General features: G+C 52.2%; 6 protein-coding genes across 6 annotated transcripts; 3 read left to right on the forward strand and 3 right to left on the reverse strand.

The window, feature by feature from the left end:
* Window positions 1–3894: 3894 nt before the first annotated feature.
* On the reverse strand, window positions 3895–4702 carry EKO05_0003522 (uncharacterized protein; the record flags this gene model as incomplete). Its single annotated transcript, XM_038938340.2, has 4 exons — window positions 3895–3924; window positions 3975–4063; window positions 4124–4426; window positions 4479–4702. The coding sequence occupies 4 exons, from the start codon at window positions 4700–4702 to the stop codon at window positions 3896–3898; spliced, it is 645 nt and encodes a 214-aa protein (XP_038800749.2). The 3' UTR covers window position 3895.
* Window positions 4703–5392: 690 nt separating this feature from the next.
* EKO05_0003523 (uncharacterized protein) lies at window positions 5393–7059 on the reverse strand (the record flags this gene model as incomplete). Its single annotated transcript, XM_038938424.1, has 3 exons — window positions 5393–5705; window positions 5755–6143; window positions 6229–7059. 3 exons carry the CDS (start codon window positions 7057–7059, stop codon window positions 5393–5395), a joined length of 1533 nt encoding a protein of 510 aa, XP_038800748.1.
* Window positions 7060–7713: 654 nt separating this feature from the next.
* EKO05_0003524 (protein phosphatase 2A structural subunit) lies at window positions 7714–9863 on the forward strand (the record flags this gene model as incomplete). The annotated part of the gene is made up of 7 exons (XM_038938407.1): window positions 7714–7876; window positions 7932–8083; window positions 8135–8626; window positions 8676–8790; window positions 8843–9088; window positions 9140–9477; window positions 9531–9863. The coding sequence occupies 7 exons, from the start codon at window positions 7714–7716 to the stop codon at window positions 9861–9863; spliced, it is 1839 nt and encodes a 612-aa protein (XP_038800747.1).
* Window positions 9864–10186: 323 nt separating this feature from the next.
* On the reverse strand, window positions 10187–10578 carry EKO05_0003525 (Glutaredoxin; the record flags this gene model as incomplete). Its single annotated transcript, XM_038938589.1, has 2 exons — window positions 10187–10344; window positions 10428–10578. The coding sequence occupies 2 exons, from the start codon at window positions 10576–10578 to the stop codon at window positions 10187–10189; spliced, it is 309 nt and encodes a 102-aa protein (XP_038800746.1).
* Window positions 10579–11222: 644 nt separating this feature from the next.
* On the forward strand, window positions 11223–13331 carry EKO05_0003526 (uncharacterized protein; the record flags this gene model as incomplete). The annotated part of the gene is made up of 1 exon (XM_038945343.1): window positions 11223–13331. One exon carries the CDS (start codon window positions 11223–11225, stop codon window positions 13329–13331), a length of 2109 nt encoding a protein of 702 aa, XP_038800745.1.
* Window positions 13332–15890: 2559 nt separating this feature from the next.
* Window positions 15891–16739, forward strand: EKO05_0003527 (uncharacterized protein; the record flags this gene model as incomplete). Its single annotated transcript, XM_038945342.1, has 1 exon — window positions 15891–16739. The coding sequence occupies one exon, from the start codon at window positions 15891–15893 to the stop codon at window positions 16737–16739; it is 849 nt and encodes a 282-aa protein (XP_038800744.1).
* Between the last annotated feature and the right edge of the window lie 72 nt (window positions 16740–16811).

The raw sequence follows: 16811 nt of genomic DNA on the forward strand, positions 1-16811 counted from the left end.
TGTCAGAAATCCAGGAAAAGCAATTGCAAGATGATAGAACGTTGAAATGTGGTAAGAACAGGGACAGGCATGGATACAGATTTTGTGGTGCGAGCTGCTCTTTCCTCGGCGTTGCTCTTGTTTACTTTTGTGACCCGAGCTTTGCTTAGCGCAGGTGCGGGCCGGCCAGCGTCATCCCCCATGCACGAGGGCCAGTCATCTCGCAGCACCCTGACTTTTATCCAACGGCACCGCTCATTCGCTGCATTCTATCCCTTTTCATCTGAACGCATGGAGACTCGCACACACATTCGTGGAGACTCGCACAGGCAGCGGAGGTTGGGTTCGTCCACTCGACACGCCAAAACAACACGTCACGCGTCAGGAAGAGCCGTTCATGAGCTACTAGCTGCAGTGTCCAGCAGCAATGCCTCGCAATTCGACCGAATTCAGGAGCGCTCCAAGGCGTGATTCGACCCAGCACAATGCATGAGCACGCGGCAATTCTTCATTCGCCCAGTTACGCTGAATTGTGGGGTTGGAAACCTAAAGTCGACCCACTTCAGGGCATTGTTTTGATCTTCGCTGCAGCGCGGTCCGCTGTCAACCAGACATTGAGTTGCCACGGTGCAACTGTGACATTCAGCGGCGCCCGTCTCCAATGGAGGCCTGTGCAGAGAGTTCTCAGCGACCACAACGCCTCAAGCTGTGTCCGCTTAATCTCCTCTTTGAGCACAATGCCGGAGTACAAGTGCACGCACCTAATGAGTCCGGTCGAGACCTTATCGCTGAAGCTGCTTCCTAAGCAGCAATGGGAGATCATAAGTACATCTGTCCATACAACCCTAATCCTCAGACCTCAGACAGCAAAAGCCTTCCAGACGTCCCAGCAGCCTTCAAAGAAAAACTTACTCTCAGGTCGCAGTTAAGAATGCTCTAGTTTTCGACTTTTGCGATGCTTGAACCTTTTTGCGTATTTCTCTGTTGTTTGCTCTTATGAACGCCAATGCAATACGTCTGATAGCCCTCGGCGCGTATCATGTCGAGTCTCTCACAATTTACGCCTAGGACTCTAACACCTGTGTTACCGAAGATAATAGTGAAGATCAACGTATACTGCATTTGCTAGCGAATCAGTCAATTCTCGGCCAAGCCGACTACTCATCAAACGCAAACATGGCATTGACGAGCGTGATCGCTATGTAGCGAATACAGAGCCCTTGCGGACTCCCAAGTGAGTCAACAACGTTCTACCGCACACGAGTGGTAGCCCGACTGCCAGCGTCGGACTCACAGACTACGTGGCATCATCTTGCCTGTGCCGTCATTGATGGTTAGTAAGGGTATTCATCTAGGGTACTATATGACCTTAGTGAATAGTCCGTTACTTCGCTGGATATACACACACTCCATACACCAGCACATGGTATTCAGCAGACTGACGAACACAATCCTGGGGTGTCTGCACTGTTCAATCTAGACCCAATAAGCCACTGTTGATTACAATGCTTTAGCTTCTATCTCTCGTCTTTGAACCACCATTGGATCTCTGTTTTCGAATCTGCAATCGAGCACATGCTGTCATTTCTAAATTTTATTGACTGCCGCCTAATCATGAACACGAATAGAAATGACCAAGTTACATCAGAGAAACGTCAAATCCCAAACAGGCATGAGCGGTGCGGCATGCGCAGAAATGACATCAACAAGTCTTGGTGATGTAGCTGTTCTTCATAGTGATGGAGTCCCGGCGCCGACCATCTCGAAGACCCAGTAGTGGTAGTCGTCTCAGCCAGTAGAGCAGTCGTCTCAGCCAGTAGAGCAGTCGGAGGCGCCGTTGATAAAGTTGCTAGTGAGGGTGATGCGGGTGCTGGGTGTGGAGCCGAAGACGCAGTGTTGGCGCCCAGGACGACCAGACTGTTAGCAGTAGCACATGATAGCATGATTGCAATTGACTCACCGTAACGTGGTCAACCCAAATGAGGTCAGCTCCGGCGAAGGAGAGAGCATCTCCATCCCAGTCGTACTTGTGGCTCATGTCGCTGACTTGAATGTTTTAAACGATGACGTTCTTGCCAGCAAAGATCAAACCCTTGCCATTGACGATACCCTTGGATCTAATACCCAGAACAGTCTTGTTGGATCCAACCTTGATAGGTGTTTTCGCAGCCTTGTAGTAAGTGACGGTCTCCTTGACCTGTCCAAGGTCACACGAGTCTAATAGAATACGTTGCCACTATGCACCAGTTCCCCAGCTTGCACCTGTTTTTTCCAGCCTTTTAATTACAGGTCAGTGCTCTTCTGTACTCAAAAGCAGTACCTGCGACTGTTCCCTCAGATGTGGTGTAGTCGAAGGTCTAATCGAGGACAATGATTCGTGCTGTGGAGTCGGTCAACCACGACGACAACTCCTTGATGTCCTTTGGGCACTGCGGTGTGGCGCTACCGCCTCCTGTGACGCCTTTTGCGAAACCTTCAGCCTGGCCAACGACGCTGACTGCGCTTGCCAAATGTGCCAGGCTGGCAAGAGCAGCAACGGCGAAGAACTTCATTATGAAAATATAATATAGAAGTAGGAATGAAAGGCTGTGGTGAGTAGATTATGAAGAGCGTGAAGCAATATGCCTTGCATATTTTTACGAAGAGGGGTCCTCTCCTTCTCATCCATACCAATAGTGTACCCCTCATCATTGCACTTGCCCACTAAGACTGTGCATGATCATGCACGGGCGGGGAGATTTGTATGGTTATACTGTTGTGCTTGGCACGATTCCCCAATTGTGGCTGCCATCACCTCCTTCTTTGCGCCTGGGATGGTTGTAGACATGCAGTCTCCGCGCGCATGCATGCCCTTCTTGTGTATCCGATAGAAGCAAGAGGCCTAGAAGCTATACTTCGTGTAGCATACAACCCGCGCGAAAGGCTTTCTGCAGCTGCATGCAGTTTCCGGGACTCTTGGCTGATGCCACCCCTTCGCCGGCGCGAACTATCGAACTGTTGGTCTTTGCAAGTGGAAGGCTTTGCCGTTGCACGTTGTGGTAAAGTTCCGCTAAAGATGATAGCTTGCACGTTTACGGAGTGGCAACTAGAGGTCTATGCAGTCGAGGTCTTGGATAACCATTTGCCACCAGATTCAGCTGTCTTCTGCTGGTGCCCATAGAAAGAATTGTACCGGAAGCCCCTCCACATTATCACATCACCCTTCTCGTTACCACCACTTGCCTAATCTTTCCCGCCTCTAATGTGAGGCTTGAGATCAATGACCCTTGATTGTATCTCACCAACATGAAACGTGCAACCCCAGGAGATCTGACTCATTTGAGCCCTCTGCCTTCTGCAGAAGGGACGGCGCTTAGCCGTCACAAACGATGACGCAATCCACCCAGCCCGTACAGTTGGCCGATACACAACGTCGTCTCGGCTTAAGATAACAAGTCGTCAGTATCAAGCTTGACGTTAACGTACACGCAAAAATCTTGTGAGTTGCCTCCTTAAGTATCTGATAACTACCATTGTTGATTAGACCGGCAAGATGACCTATTTTGAACTAGTGATTGAACCTCAAGTGCAGCATTATTCTGTACGTGCCTTATTGTGCCCATTTTGAGTACCCATACCGATCATAGAGACTTATGAGAAATATGAGGAGATGGCCGCATGCTGCCATATACTGGGGTCATTTGACGTGGCAGTCCTGCATATTGTACTAAAAGAAAAATCCCAGTCATCGAACCTGTCTGGGACATCGAGAAGAGTGTTGTGTGATCTCGGCGCGAAACCCTCAATTTTGTGATTAATCACTGCACTGGGCCTGAGCTTTTTGCTAGCTGCAAATGCTGATCGTTAGCGATCAAGGTGCCTGTCTTTTTTTGATCTCCTGACCTGGAAGCTTTCCTTTGGTCTAGCGTTTCGAATCTCATCTTCTAGATTTCTCACTGCTATGATCTGTGCACGTTATCAGCACTGACTCCTACCAAAGCTTTCCCCATCCTTACAACATAAAACGTTTACCTCCTCAGAGCTCCTGCCGTAAGTGTACGCTCCGTACATACACATCGCAATACTTCGGGTAACGAACCAGAGACTACAGATCGACGACATATTAACTTGACTTCGACGCTGGTCTCGAAATGAATGTACCTACACGGCAAACACTGTCAACCCAAATGATGCCTTTGCGGCCTCGCAAGCACCACGGTTCGATGGCCATGCCTCGCTGCATCCATGGTCGAAATACCACGGTCGCAACGAGATGTGTTTTGGGTCTGAGAAATCGCCAGAAAATTGCACGACAGCACTGTAAGACCAGAGTGCGATGAGGATGATATCATACAGCACGTTGCTCACAACAGCACTGTAGACATCCAACGTGCGTCCTCGAATACAAAGCCGCACGAACCAGAGAACCATTGTGACGATGGCAATGCACAGGTTGTATTGCGTTGACCTAAGTTCATCCTTCAGTATTGTTATGTTAGTACACATGGTCTGCAAGGTACCTTTCGTCCCAGATCAGCGGCATGGGTGGCATTGCCTGATAGTTTGCGTACAAATATGTACGATAGCTTGGATCTGAGTTCCAACCTTTACTACCACCGTCGCGCCACAGCATCGTACGAAATCGATCGGGGTATGCAGAAGCAAAAAGGGCGAGGAGAGACGTGGCTAGCACGAATTCGAATGATATGGCAATGGCGGCGGTGAGTTGCGTGACGCGGCTCATGATTACTTTGCTCTAGACAAGATGGATTGTTGAGTGGCAGTATGGTCGATAAGGAAGGGCACTCTGGGAATTCAATTGCTTTTGGTGTTGATGCTGTGTTGGCTATTCTTGAGCGCCTGGAAACTGACGCAATCTTGCGCACTCAAGATCAAGATGCAGCGAACCTTACAACACCTTGCTCTGAGAGATCGGAAGGTGATTTTAGCTGGACGACAACAGGGTATAGAAAAAGTCCCGCGACGTGGAGATCATGCAAGATACGGCCATAGGTAGCTAGTGGAGGGCAGAGCTAGCCGGGGTCAGACAGTACTGAGAATACGTGAGATGAATTTGCGACTGTCACCATACTGCATGAGTGCTGAGATGATGTATCAGGAAAGGTGTCGACCAGCTGGTGTAGCAACGCCGGTATTAAGGGTGTGGAGCTCATATCTTGGCAGTAGGAGCTTACTTGCGCAAATGGCCTCATTCTAGTACGACCAACATGCGTACTGAATCTCGAGCGTACACATTCAAGCTCTTTCAGATTCAAAATCCATTCTCCGTAGGCAGCTCACGAGCTCGGTGGTGTTTGTGGTGTCCATTGTGTCGGTTGTGTATCAGGGGCGCGCAGCGATTATTCACGGCTCTTTCGACTGTGGCCATGCTGATCTTCTTGCGAATCCACCCATTAGCTCGAGTGCGTAAAACTCATCTCGAACGCAGCGTGCCGATTATGGCGCCCACGACCAGCAAACCGGCGAGGACTCCACTCTGCACAGGTGCAAACATCGCGCTACGCACAATAACCAATGTGCCTACAGTGACGAACGTCACAGGAAGAAGGATCGTAGGTCGGTACGGTCGTTCGAGCTGTGGCTCTCGGCGACGAAGTATGAGCAGCCCAACAACAGTACTGACGTAAAACACCCACTCAGCCATACCAACAAAGGTGATGAGGGCACGGAAACTGCCCGTGAGGATGTATACCAGAGTTATCACAAGGGCGAGGATGTTTGCGTAGCTAGTTGTTCTGTTAGCACAAGAAGATTGCGTACTAGTAATACACATACACAGGAGCATCGAAGCGCGAGGTTGCATGTCTGTTGGCGTCTGTGTTACTGAGCAGTGGTAAACCTCGTTTACTGAAGAACGCAGGTAGGTAATGACGTTGGGAAGCAGCCACAGTAAGCCTACCGACAGAGAAGACGTTGCTTGTGACCGAGCCAGCACACGATACCGCGACTAGAGTGGTGATCAGGATCCCTGCAGGTCGACCAAAAAGCGATGTTGCAGCGGAGACAGCTACAGCATTGTTGGAGCTCAGCTTGTCCCATGACAAGAGAATGTAGTAGGCAATGTTAACGAATTCGAAAGAACCCAGCACAACAATCATAGCGGCTTTGATAGCTTTGGGAAGGGAGCGACCGGGATCACGGATCTCGCTGGCAACCACGTTGGCCTGTAGGCACAAGTCAGCCAGGCGTTCGATATTTCCGTCAAAACACTGCGTGGCAATGGTTTTGGCCAGTGTCCCGAAAACTCACGTTATCCCATCCGTCGTAGGCCCACAATCCCCCGTAAATGGCAGCACAATAATGACCATAGCGGTCCCAAGTGCTGATAGAGTCCCAGTTGATGATGTGACCTTCGGAAACTGTCGGCCGCGTTTCAAACCAGCTCTTTGAATACCAGTCTGAAGATCCAGAGAGCGACGAGTGAGGGTTGACCAGGTGCGCAATGACTGCGATCAAGCCACCAAGAACTATCAACCCCACTGTAGAAATCTTGAAGACAGTGAAAGATTCGCTTAGCCGTAGAGTGAATTTGGTGTTGATGGAGTTAAGCAGAACCATCGAAACGAAAGCCATAGCAGCAATGAGCTTCAACAGCCACCCAGCCAGAGGCTCGGTCGAGCTGACAGAGCCAACGGATTCAGCAATCACAATGCTCTGTATGGCCATGGACGACGGCTTTACTGCCATGATGTAGATCCAGGCCATCAGAAACGCAGCGGTATCGCCGTACACGTGACGTAGATATTCCTGCATGCCTCCGTTCAGCGGAAGCGCAGCACCGAGCTCGGCGAATGAAGCAGCACCTGCCCATGAGAGCAAACCCCCAAGGGCCCAGACGAGCAGTGCTGCGCCCGGCGAAGGAACGTTGCTGTCGACCTGGGCTGGAGAAGCGAAAATGCCCGAGCCGATCTGGAGAGTGACAAGAATGGCAAACGCATGACGAGTCGTGAGCTGCTTGCTTGACTGGTGAGACGGGCTGGACGTGGTTGACGGTCGTCTCTCAAGCAAAGGCTCCGTCTCTGTTGTGGGGTTTGGCAAGTTTTGGCCCTCACTCGACCCCTCAGAGTTGATGGTGTCCATGCTGGTCCCTTGCGCTACTGACAGGTGAGCAAGCAAATGAGAGAGCGTAGATGGAGTCGGAAGACCACGGAGACGATGCAGCGCAGTTCAGATCTCGCTCATGATTCTATGAGGTGAAGAAGAGTAGAGTGACATGTGACGGAGGGAAATCCAAGCCCAGTCACGCGGGCGACATGGCATAATGATGTTCAAATGCTAGGGCTGTGGCTCGGTCGTGATTTCCCCATGCTGCCCGCTAGTCTTGGCACTTGCCATTTGGTGGGATGTCTGCGTTGCAGTCTTCAACACCAAAGAACGACCCAGACCACGCATTAACACACGCCCAAACATCGATTCACCCACCTGCGCCAAGATACATCGAAACTGGGGCAGACAGTTCTCACATCCATACACTCGTCTCTTGCGCCTGCCGCAAGTGCTGTCGCCCCACCTACTCTAATATTCCCAGTTCGCTTGCTGCCAACACCAGGTACGTCAACACGCCTCCGTGCCTGAGCTGCCCCCACACCGCCCATCACAAGCTCACGCCTTTCAAGGACAAACCCCGCAGTGAACTTGATTCACTCCGACACGTGCGCCATTCTCTTCGCAACCGCTCTGGACGGCCCCTAGCCCCGACCACGCTCCTCCGCAGCCCGATCCGCACAGCCCACCATGGACGCACAGAACGACGAGCTCTATCCTATTGCCGTGCTCATCGACGAGCTCAAGCACGACGACGTTATCTTGCGATTGAATGCGATCCATCGCCTGAACACGATAGCTCTTGCGTTGGGCGCTGAGCGAACGCGAGATGAGCTGATACCCTTCCTCGACGGTAAGCTTTTGAAAGCACACCATCGTGTCTGTGCTTGCGCTAATACATGACGCAGAGTCTGTTGAGGACGAGGACGAGGTGCTCACTGCACTGAGCGAGGAGTTGGGCAAGTTTGTCGAATACGTTGGCGGCCCGGAGCACGCCCATGTCCTCCTCTCTCCCCTAGAGAACCTGGCTGCGATAGAAGAGCCCCTCGTCCGCGAGAAGGTGCGCAAATTTGGTTCCAATCGACACCGGGTCTGCAACTAACATCAACAGGCTGTCGAATCGCTCAACAAGATTTGCGAAGAGCTGTCACAGCAGCAGATTGAGGATGCCTTTATTCCCCTTGTCATGCGCCTCTCGAAAGCAGATTGGTTCACCTCGAAGATCTCTGCGACTGGCTTGTACCAGACTCCTTACTCCCGCGCCACACCTCCATCGCAGGAAGCCCTCAGACAGCACTACGGCCAGCTAGTGCACGATGATACCCCTATGGTGCGAAGACAAGCGGCGAACAACCTCGCAAAGTTCATCAAGGCCATGACACACTCGGTGGTTGTCGAGGAGATGATTCCTCTGTTCCAGCACCTTGCAGCAGACGACCAGGACAGCGTCAGGCTTCTGACAGTCGACATTCTTATCGCAATCGCCGAGGCAGTTCCCAAGGAGCAGCAGTCAAGTCATGGCGTGTTGCTGACTGCTCTGCGAAGCCTGTTCGAGGACAAGAGCTGGAGGGTGCGCTACATGGTCGCGGATCGATTTGAGAAGGTTTGTGCAGACAGGGAACAGCATTTGGCCAGAGGCTAACGGGGTGCAGATTGCGAAGGCGGTCGATGAGGAGGTTGTCAACCGTGATCTCGTCCCGGCCTTCGTCAAGCTACTCAAGGACACAGAGGCGGAGGTTCGCAGCGCCATTGCTGGGCAGATCCCCGGTAAGCAGGCGCATCCTCTGAAAGTGCAACGAAGCACCACTGATAATCCAAGGCTTCTGCGCACTGCTCGAGCGCGAGACCCTCCTGCATGAGGTCATGCCTAGCATTGAGGAGCTGGTCTCCGATCAGTCACAGCACGTTCGCGCCGCCCTCGGCACCCAAATCAGTGGACTAGCGCCCATCCTCGGGAAGGACGAGACCATCTCGCATCTTCTCCCCATGTTCCTTCAGATGCTCAAGGACGAGTTCCCTGACGTCCGACTGAACATCATTTCGAAGCTCGAGTCTGTCAACAACGGTATGTGTGCAACTTATTGTTATAAAAGAGATTGCCTTCTAACTCGAACAGTGATCGGTATCGAGCTTCTGTCGCAGTCCCTCCTTCCCGCCATTGTCCAACTCGCCGAAGACAAGCAGTGGCGTGTTCGTCTGGCCATCATCGAATACGTTCCCCTCCTTGCCTCGCAGCTTGGCGTCAAGTTCTTCGATGAGAAGCTTAGCAGTTTGTGCATGAGCTGGTTGGGTGACACCGTTTTCTCCATTCGTGAAGCCTCGACTCAGAACCTGAAGAAGCTCACTGAGGTCTTCGGTGTCGAGTGGGCTAACGAGGCCATTGTTCCCAAGGTCATGGCGATGGGTCAACATCCCAACTATCTGTACCGAATGACCACCTGCTTTGCTGTTTCTGTAAGTTTTGTTGTTGGTGATACATGGACTGCGCGCATACTGATCTCTCTCAGACCCTGGCACCCGCCCTCAGCCTTGACGTCATCGAGGCCTCGATTCTTCCCATGATGGACAAGCTTGTCAACGACGACATCCCCAACATCCGTTTCAATGTCGCAAAGTCGTACGGTGTACTTGTCAACACACTAAAGCAGCTGCCCGAGGAGGGGACAGTGATTGCGCTGGAGAAGGCAGGTACACCAGGCCAAGGCTGCCAGAAGGCGACAGATCTGATCACCAAGAGCATACTGCCGAACCTCGAGAAGTTGCAACAGGACGACGATGTCGATGTCAGGTATTTCGCGACAACAGCAGCACAGAGCTTCACGGACGCAATGCAGACTTAGTCGGCGCGGCAGCTTCCGAAGGTCAGTTCGGTCTGGTAACGAGGTTACGGCTAGCATTTACGTACAGGTAATGATATGGATAGAAAGCGTCGCAAAGCCTAGGCTAGCTTGTTTGGTGGCAAGACGCACGCATTGTAGCGAACAGGGAAGAAGAGCCCATGCAGGTGGTAGTTGACCATCGAATACATCTCTTCCAATCATCACTACGTCACATCGTGTCACACTGCACATGTGTGCTTTGGATTGCGTGTTGCACGTATTGTGTAAGTTATTTGTTTGATTGTTGTGACACTAGCTCAGAGCTTCCCTTTGTCGGTAGCTAGTCAAACAGCACCAGCGTCCTTAAGCAGGTTGACCAACTCGCCCTTCTTTGCTTGGAGGTCCGAGTTGCCGCCGATGTGCTGCTTCGCGATGAAGATGTTGGGCACGGTAGACTGGCCGGTCAGGTCGGCGAGCGCAGACTGGATGGCTGAGCCATCATCTACAGCACACGTCAGTTCTCGGCTATAGGTGTTTTCGCAGACGCACAACGCAAGCCCTGCGCCGTTAGAGTATATCACATACCGACTTGGTCCAGCTCAATAGCGTAGAACTTTGCGCCCTTGTCGCTCAGCAGCTGCTTGGCCTGGCGGCAGTAGGGGCAGTACGACTTGGAGAAGACGGCGACGGGGTTCTCGTCGATGATGGACTGGACTTTTGTCTTTGTGGCGGACATTGTGGTCGGGCTGGGGGCGCGGCTGAAGAAGCGGCGGATGAGGGAGGAAATGGTGGCGGTTGCCGGGGCTGCGTTGGGAAGGTTAGGATGGCTGGTGAAGGTAGTGGTTGGTAGAACTGGGTGTGTACCTGAGTGTGTGAAGGTCGGAGGATGTGGTTTGGGAGTGTTTGGGTTATGTAGGTATGTTGTGCAGAGGCGATGTGGAATCTAGATGGTGGAGGTGCTGGTGATTAGTCAAGTGCTGCGATGCGCGCCCCGCAGCTGCAATGAGCTTGATGAATGATGCAATCGCAGAGAAGGTGCACTTAGGTAGGGAGCTTTTGCCCAGGGTGGCGGACTGTTCGTGATCGCTGTGCGTCGCTAAAACGGCCTACTGGCTACAATGACGAAAGGGTCCAGTGCAACAAGCGCAAACAATATGTCAAGCGGTAGAGGCTTGATATCAGTTATACCTTTCAAATAAAGTCCCTCTAGTCAGGATCAGGTGCAAAGCAAGAGACATGGTGCTGTGAAGTAGCAGCACCTCGCGTGCCCTCCCTTCCGAAACTACCGGCGTGCTTCATCAGTTATTCGTCCGAGTAAACGCGTCCTCAGCCAGGCGCCAAATAGCTACTCCTGCTCCCTCACACAGCCTGTCACCCATCATGGCGACGACAATCTACGCCGACGACCCCACATATACGGCGACGTCCTCGGCCGCCGGCTCCACGGCCTTCTTCGTCCTCTCCCTCCTCTCCACCTGCGGTCTCGTGCTGCTCCTGCTACGCTACTACCTCCCTCTCCGCACGACACCAGCGCATGTCGTCATCCCCGTCTTCCTTGCTATCGCGTTGCCCGCCAGCATCGTCGTGCTTCTCCCTATCGATCTTGCCAGCAGCGCGGGGACGGACACAGATGGGGCGCGTGGCATCTGGCTCAGCGATACGGTCGTCTACAAGTCGTGGCGCATCGTGTATTGGCTGACCTTTGCGCTGACGTGGGCGATCCTGCCGCTTTTGGGCGAATACTGCGACTCGGGATACCGCGAGCCCAAGGCGCGGGTGCTGTATGCGCTGAGAAGCAACGGGCGATACTGGCTGATTATGCTGGGATGTAGTATCGTGGGCTCAGTATACCTGATTTGGTACAACGGCTTCGAACTGGAAACGTTCAAATCGCTGGCCATGGCGCTGGCGTACACTTGGGGTCTGATACTTGGTATTTACCTGATGGGACACGGGCTGGTTGCTTTTCCGAGGAGTCTGTTCAGATATGCGAGTATCAGTGGACGCCTCAAGAAGATTCAGGGCCAGGCGCCTAAGGTCCATGAGAAGCTGGTTGAGGCGCTGGAGAAACTCGATCAATACGAGCATCAGGTTGTGCAGCTTAAGCAAAGGAAGAACAGTACAGCAAAGGAATTCCAAGAGTGGATTGATGAGCTGGCAGAAAAGGGCAGCTTGCCAGAAAGTAGAGCAGGCACTGTAGGCCGCTCAAGCGCGACCACCGTCCCGCCAGTTATTACGGAGCGATATCTAGCAGACTTGACAAGGAAGCTGAAGAGAGCACGCCATGCCAAAAATCGCTTCGAGAACGAGTGGGACATAACAGTCCGCAAAGCAGTCCGCACGCAAGCAATCCTTGACTCCGAAGGCAGCCAGCGCCTCGAGTTCAAGACTGCCACCTATCCAACGCCTCAACACTGGCACAATCGATTCACCCTCCTCACACCATACACGCGGTATCATTTCCATGTAAACGTTGTTCCAGCATTGACTTACGGTTCCTGGGTCATCACGGTCCTTGCCTCGATATCTATAGTCTGGTCCGAATGCGTGCGTGAGCTCCAAGAAATTGGCGGCCACAAGTTATCCATTATCGGCTGGACTGTCGTGCATCGCCAGTCCTCCTCTCGTTCGCAAATCGGTTTCGGGGGTCAAATCATCGCCGCAGCCTGGTTGTGCTACATGTGCATCTGCGCCTTCTTCTCGCTCACCGAAGTGAAGATCTGGGGAAACCGCGCCCTCGTGCGTCGCAACACTTATCAAGAATCCGCCACCTGGTACGGGCTGCAAGTCGCCAAGCTCACAGTCCCACTGTCGTACAACTTCTTGACTATGACCGACAAACCGATCTGGAACGAGACCATGTTCCATAAATTCCTTGGCAGACTCATCGATCTGAGTCCACTGGGCAAGAACTTCAGCTCTTTCTTCCCCATCTTCATCCTCGTCCCCGTTTTCGCCACTACATTCGGTCTGTACGGCAAGATCCGCAATATCTGCGGCTTTGGCGACCTGCTCGAAGACGACGAAGACGAAGCGGGCACGTACGCAGGGAGCGGTAGCTGGCGCGAGGGCCGCGCGCTGATCGAGCGCGAGATCCAGAGCGCCAGTGGCAACGTATTGGGCTTGAGTAGTCGCCACGGTGCTGCAACGAGCCCGCCTCCGGAGCAGTACACCGATACTCCTGCGCTGTTGGCCGGCGAGCCGAGTTCCATCACAGACACTGTCTCCAACGCACCTGCGCCTCGCGCGCGCCCGGAGCGACGCAGACCCCTTATCGAAGACGATGAAGATACAGGGAATTTCTTCGAAAACTTTGCCAGTCGCGTTAAGAATACATTCGAGGCTACAGACTTCTCCATCACGAGACCGGCGTGGATGGGTGGCGACGATGAAATCGATGCCGGAAGACGCGATAGAGGGTCAGACCGGCGAGAAGGGTTCATGAGCTTGTTTGGCGGCAGAGCGGAGGAGGGCCGTGTGCGTTTGTGATATCACAGCATCCCTAGGGTATCGTGAGACGAGATTCCACATTTCTTCTAGGGCTTGGGGATTTTCGTATTTGCATTGCGTGGGACATATGTATGGTGTTTGGTGTCTATCATTGCTGTTTAATCCCACCCCCCTTTACTTTCTTTGGAACATAGTGGGGTTTTTATCATTATCTTCCTTTTTAGATTACATAGATTGTATACTGTTGTAATGCTACGAATCTCTTTACGCGCTGTCATTTTGCAGTGCACTGTTCATCTTTATCTAGAGGCGGTGCGTAAAAGTGATGCTTGTATTTCGCTGCATCGACTTGTGAACGGGGTGTATGATATATTTGTGCTTGTATATACTGGCCAGTGGCTATGTAGGATGTGTGGTCCCGGGCTCTTTGTTGGATGTTCGAGTATGGGCTGTTAGGTCTCGTGAGATAAGTGCAGTTCGTTGATGAGTCTGCACGGAAACACGCTGAAGTCGATTTGCGAGGATGCTGCGCTCATTTGTGCCCTCCGTATTGCTTTCAAAGAATCCCGGAGCAGCTTACAAGCTGTCGCAAGCTTTAGTTGGTGAGCATCAAGCTTCGCATTGAGCGCGTGCTGGTGAGAAGTCTGGGTCGTCAAGTTGTGTCGTCGCAGAGCATCCAAGCGGGTCGCAGGTGATTGTTCGTTGGCATCAAGTCTCGAATTAACAGCCTGTGTAAGGTCTACAGTTTTTGACACAATTTGCTGAACAGGTTTCTCAACCTTTCGGTTTTCGATGCCAGTCAACTCCCTGCAAGCATTAGCACGAAGCTCGGTACACATTGTACACAAAACGCAGCCATCCAGAAGACAATTGTAACAACTTGTTAAACTCGGAAGCAAGTGAGACTCAGTACTAACCTACAGGCCAGGGTAAGGGTATTTGTCAAGAGCGACTTCGACCTCTCCAGGCTGCTCAAAGCTTTAATGACCCTCTGTTCGCTCAAAGCGTACCGTATGTTCGACCACCTCTTAGTGCTGCCTTTGCATTTGAGTGTGAGAGCCTTAATGCTTTTCACCTCGCGATCTGAGGCCTTCAGGGCTGAGCGTAGAATAACTATTACTTCGGCAACAGGTGCGGATCGAGTTCAAGCCCTTAGTTCCAAGAGGGATCTTTTCGACGCATTAGCCAGCAAAACCGTTCCCGCAATACCGTCACAAAGTGTTCTTGCGTTTTTGGGCGCATCCTCAATGTTGCACAAGAAGTTATAGAGATCACGGTCAGCTCAAACAAGAACATCGGCGACTGCAACTACAGCGAAGGCTCCTGACATAATTATGATTGAGGCATGCAATGTGAACCAAGAGCGAAACCATCGAGGTCTATGTTGTGGGGGAACACAGCAGTTTTATTTCAACTCAGCCTCGCCATCACTGCCTCGGTGGCGACTGCAGCACCAGCTATTGTCAGCCTGCGCCTGTTGCGAAGCCTCAACGCGCGTATCATCACTGGATATGGAGAAATGTCAACCTTAACGTGGCAGGAGTTCGGAAATGCGTCTTTTCAACGATCTTTCGCTCTCTTGGCCATCTGTACCCCTGGGGTAATGTTAGGCTGATAGATTCTTGAGCGACCAGTCTCGTCTCTGTGCACGAGCCACCAGACTAGTCGCTACCCGCATAGACGCACTTCCTTCCATTACTCTACACGCTCATGTTCGAGTAGATCATCATATCAATATGCACAATTTCACGAATGCGAATTTTCCAGATCTTTGATTATGCCTGATCTACGATTGTGATCCCGCTCTCGTGTTGCAGCTGTCCAATCGTGGCTTAAACCAAATGAGTTGAAGCCTCGTAGCGAATCTCGGGCATCACATCGTGGAGCCGACATGTACTGTAGTCATCTGATTACTCACGACTTCTCGGGATCTTGGCAGATCTAACTCGTACGTTTTCTTAAGATTAATGGTTGATTTGCTCTGCAGAGAAGTTGCTCAAGCATCGTGAGCGATGCAGTCACGTGGAGCGCGCGCATTACAAGGGAAGGCTATACAAGGTTACGCAGTAAAGATCACGCAGCGCCAGAATCACACGGCACCAGAACCACACAGCTCGTGCGCGGCTGTCTGATCTGGCAAAGTAATTTTACAGTGGTTCGATAGGTACCGTGGGTTGCGTTCGGCGCGCTTTTCTCTCGCGAATCGCGCACTTCGTTCCATCTGATTCTATGGAGGAGTTATCGTGGCAGTACCGTGGTATGAGTGCGTACTGTCTATTTTCAGATTTCCATCAGGATTCAGTGGTAAACCGCAGTCTCGTGCGGCTTTCGGTCCATAACTTTCAATGCAGTTTCAAGAGCAAGTTACGAGAACCACGGTACGGTGGTCATAGGCAGTATCAGAGATGTCCTTTCTCGTAGCGAGCACATATTTTTCATCGGCACTGTCAGAGATCTCATTCTTCGTAGCGAGCACACGCATGCTTTCTCCAGCCCTCAAAAGCTTTCACTCCTCCGTCGCAAAGCCCTCCATCACATATCTCACTATTCACTTCCAGACTCAAAGTCTGTATACCATCACTATCATTATCATCAGTCATGGCCACCTTCACATCCCTCCCATTCGAGCTTCGCTCGCAGATCTTCGCCCTCGCCAAACCCACCTCCATCACCATCCACATCCGCGAGGATGCCGATCTCATCATCACCGCCATTTCCTCACCACCAGCTCTCCTCACCAGCACCAAAGAGTCCCGCGCAGCAGCGCAAAAATGGGACCTGAAGCCGTACGCTGTCCTCACCGGCGACGACTACCAAAACATTCTCTTCGACCAAGACACATGCCTCCATCTCATCATCACACCTTCGACCGCCGAGTATCCCGCCATCACGTGGACAGAACTCTACACCGTCCTCGGTGATGCGCTGCTTGACGCGAAGAAGGTGGAGATCGAGTGCAGCAAACCTTTGCGCCTAGCGCGATTGTTTATGTTACCGGAGAACGAGTTTGTCGGTGTGGGTCAGAGCTGTGTGGAAGCGGAATTGTTCGGTAGCGAGATTATTTCTTCAGACAGAGATACTCGCGAAGCACTCCGCAGAGACATCTCCGTGTGTGTTGGGGACGAGGAGTGGGTGTTGAGAGAGGAGGTAGTAGAGGGGTTTGGGCTTGAGGCCAGCTTCGAGACGAAGGCGTTCTTTCGAGTCGATGAGGGGGCGGAGGCCTCCGCGCTATATTTTCAAGCCGCGAAGGTGGAGATGGAGGTAGATGTGCAGGCCTCCGCGCTGTACTTTCAAGACGCGGAGGTGGAGAAGTGGTCAGGAGAGGAGTTGACCGAAGATGCACTAGACAGGCTTCGCGATGAGATGGGTGTGCTGTTCCCTGCAACAGTGTACACCGTCAAGTCCGATCCTGGAGGTAGCGTCATGCCAGAGCTTGATTGGTTCTGAAATGCATCAGCACCTTCAGAGCTTCCAAAGTCACTCGTAAATGTCGCTGATGTTAACCTTCTGTGACATGAG

The sequence above is a fragment of the Ascochyta rabiei genome, chromosome 5 (genome assembly GCF_004011695.2).
Source record: "Ascochyta rabiei chromosome 5, complete sequence".
Taxonomy (NCBI): domain Eukaryota; kingdom Fungi; phylum Ascomycota; class Dothideomycetes; order Pleosporales; family Didymellaceae; genus Ascochyta; species Ascochyta rabiei.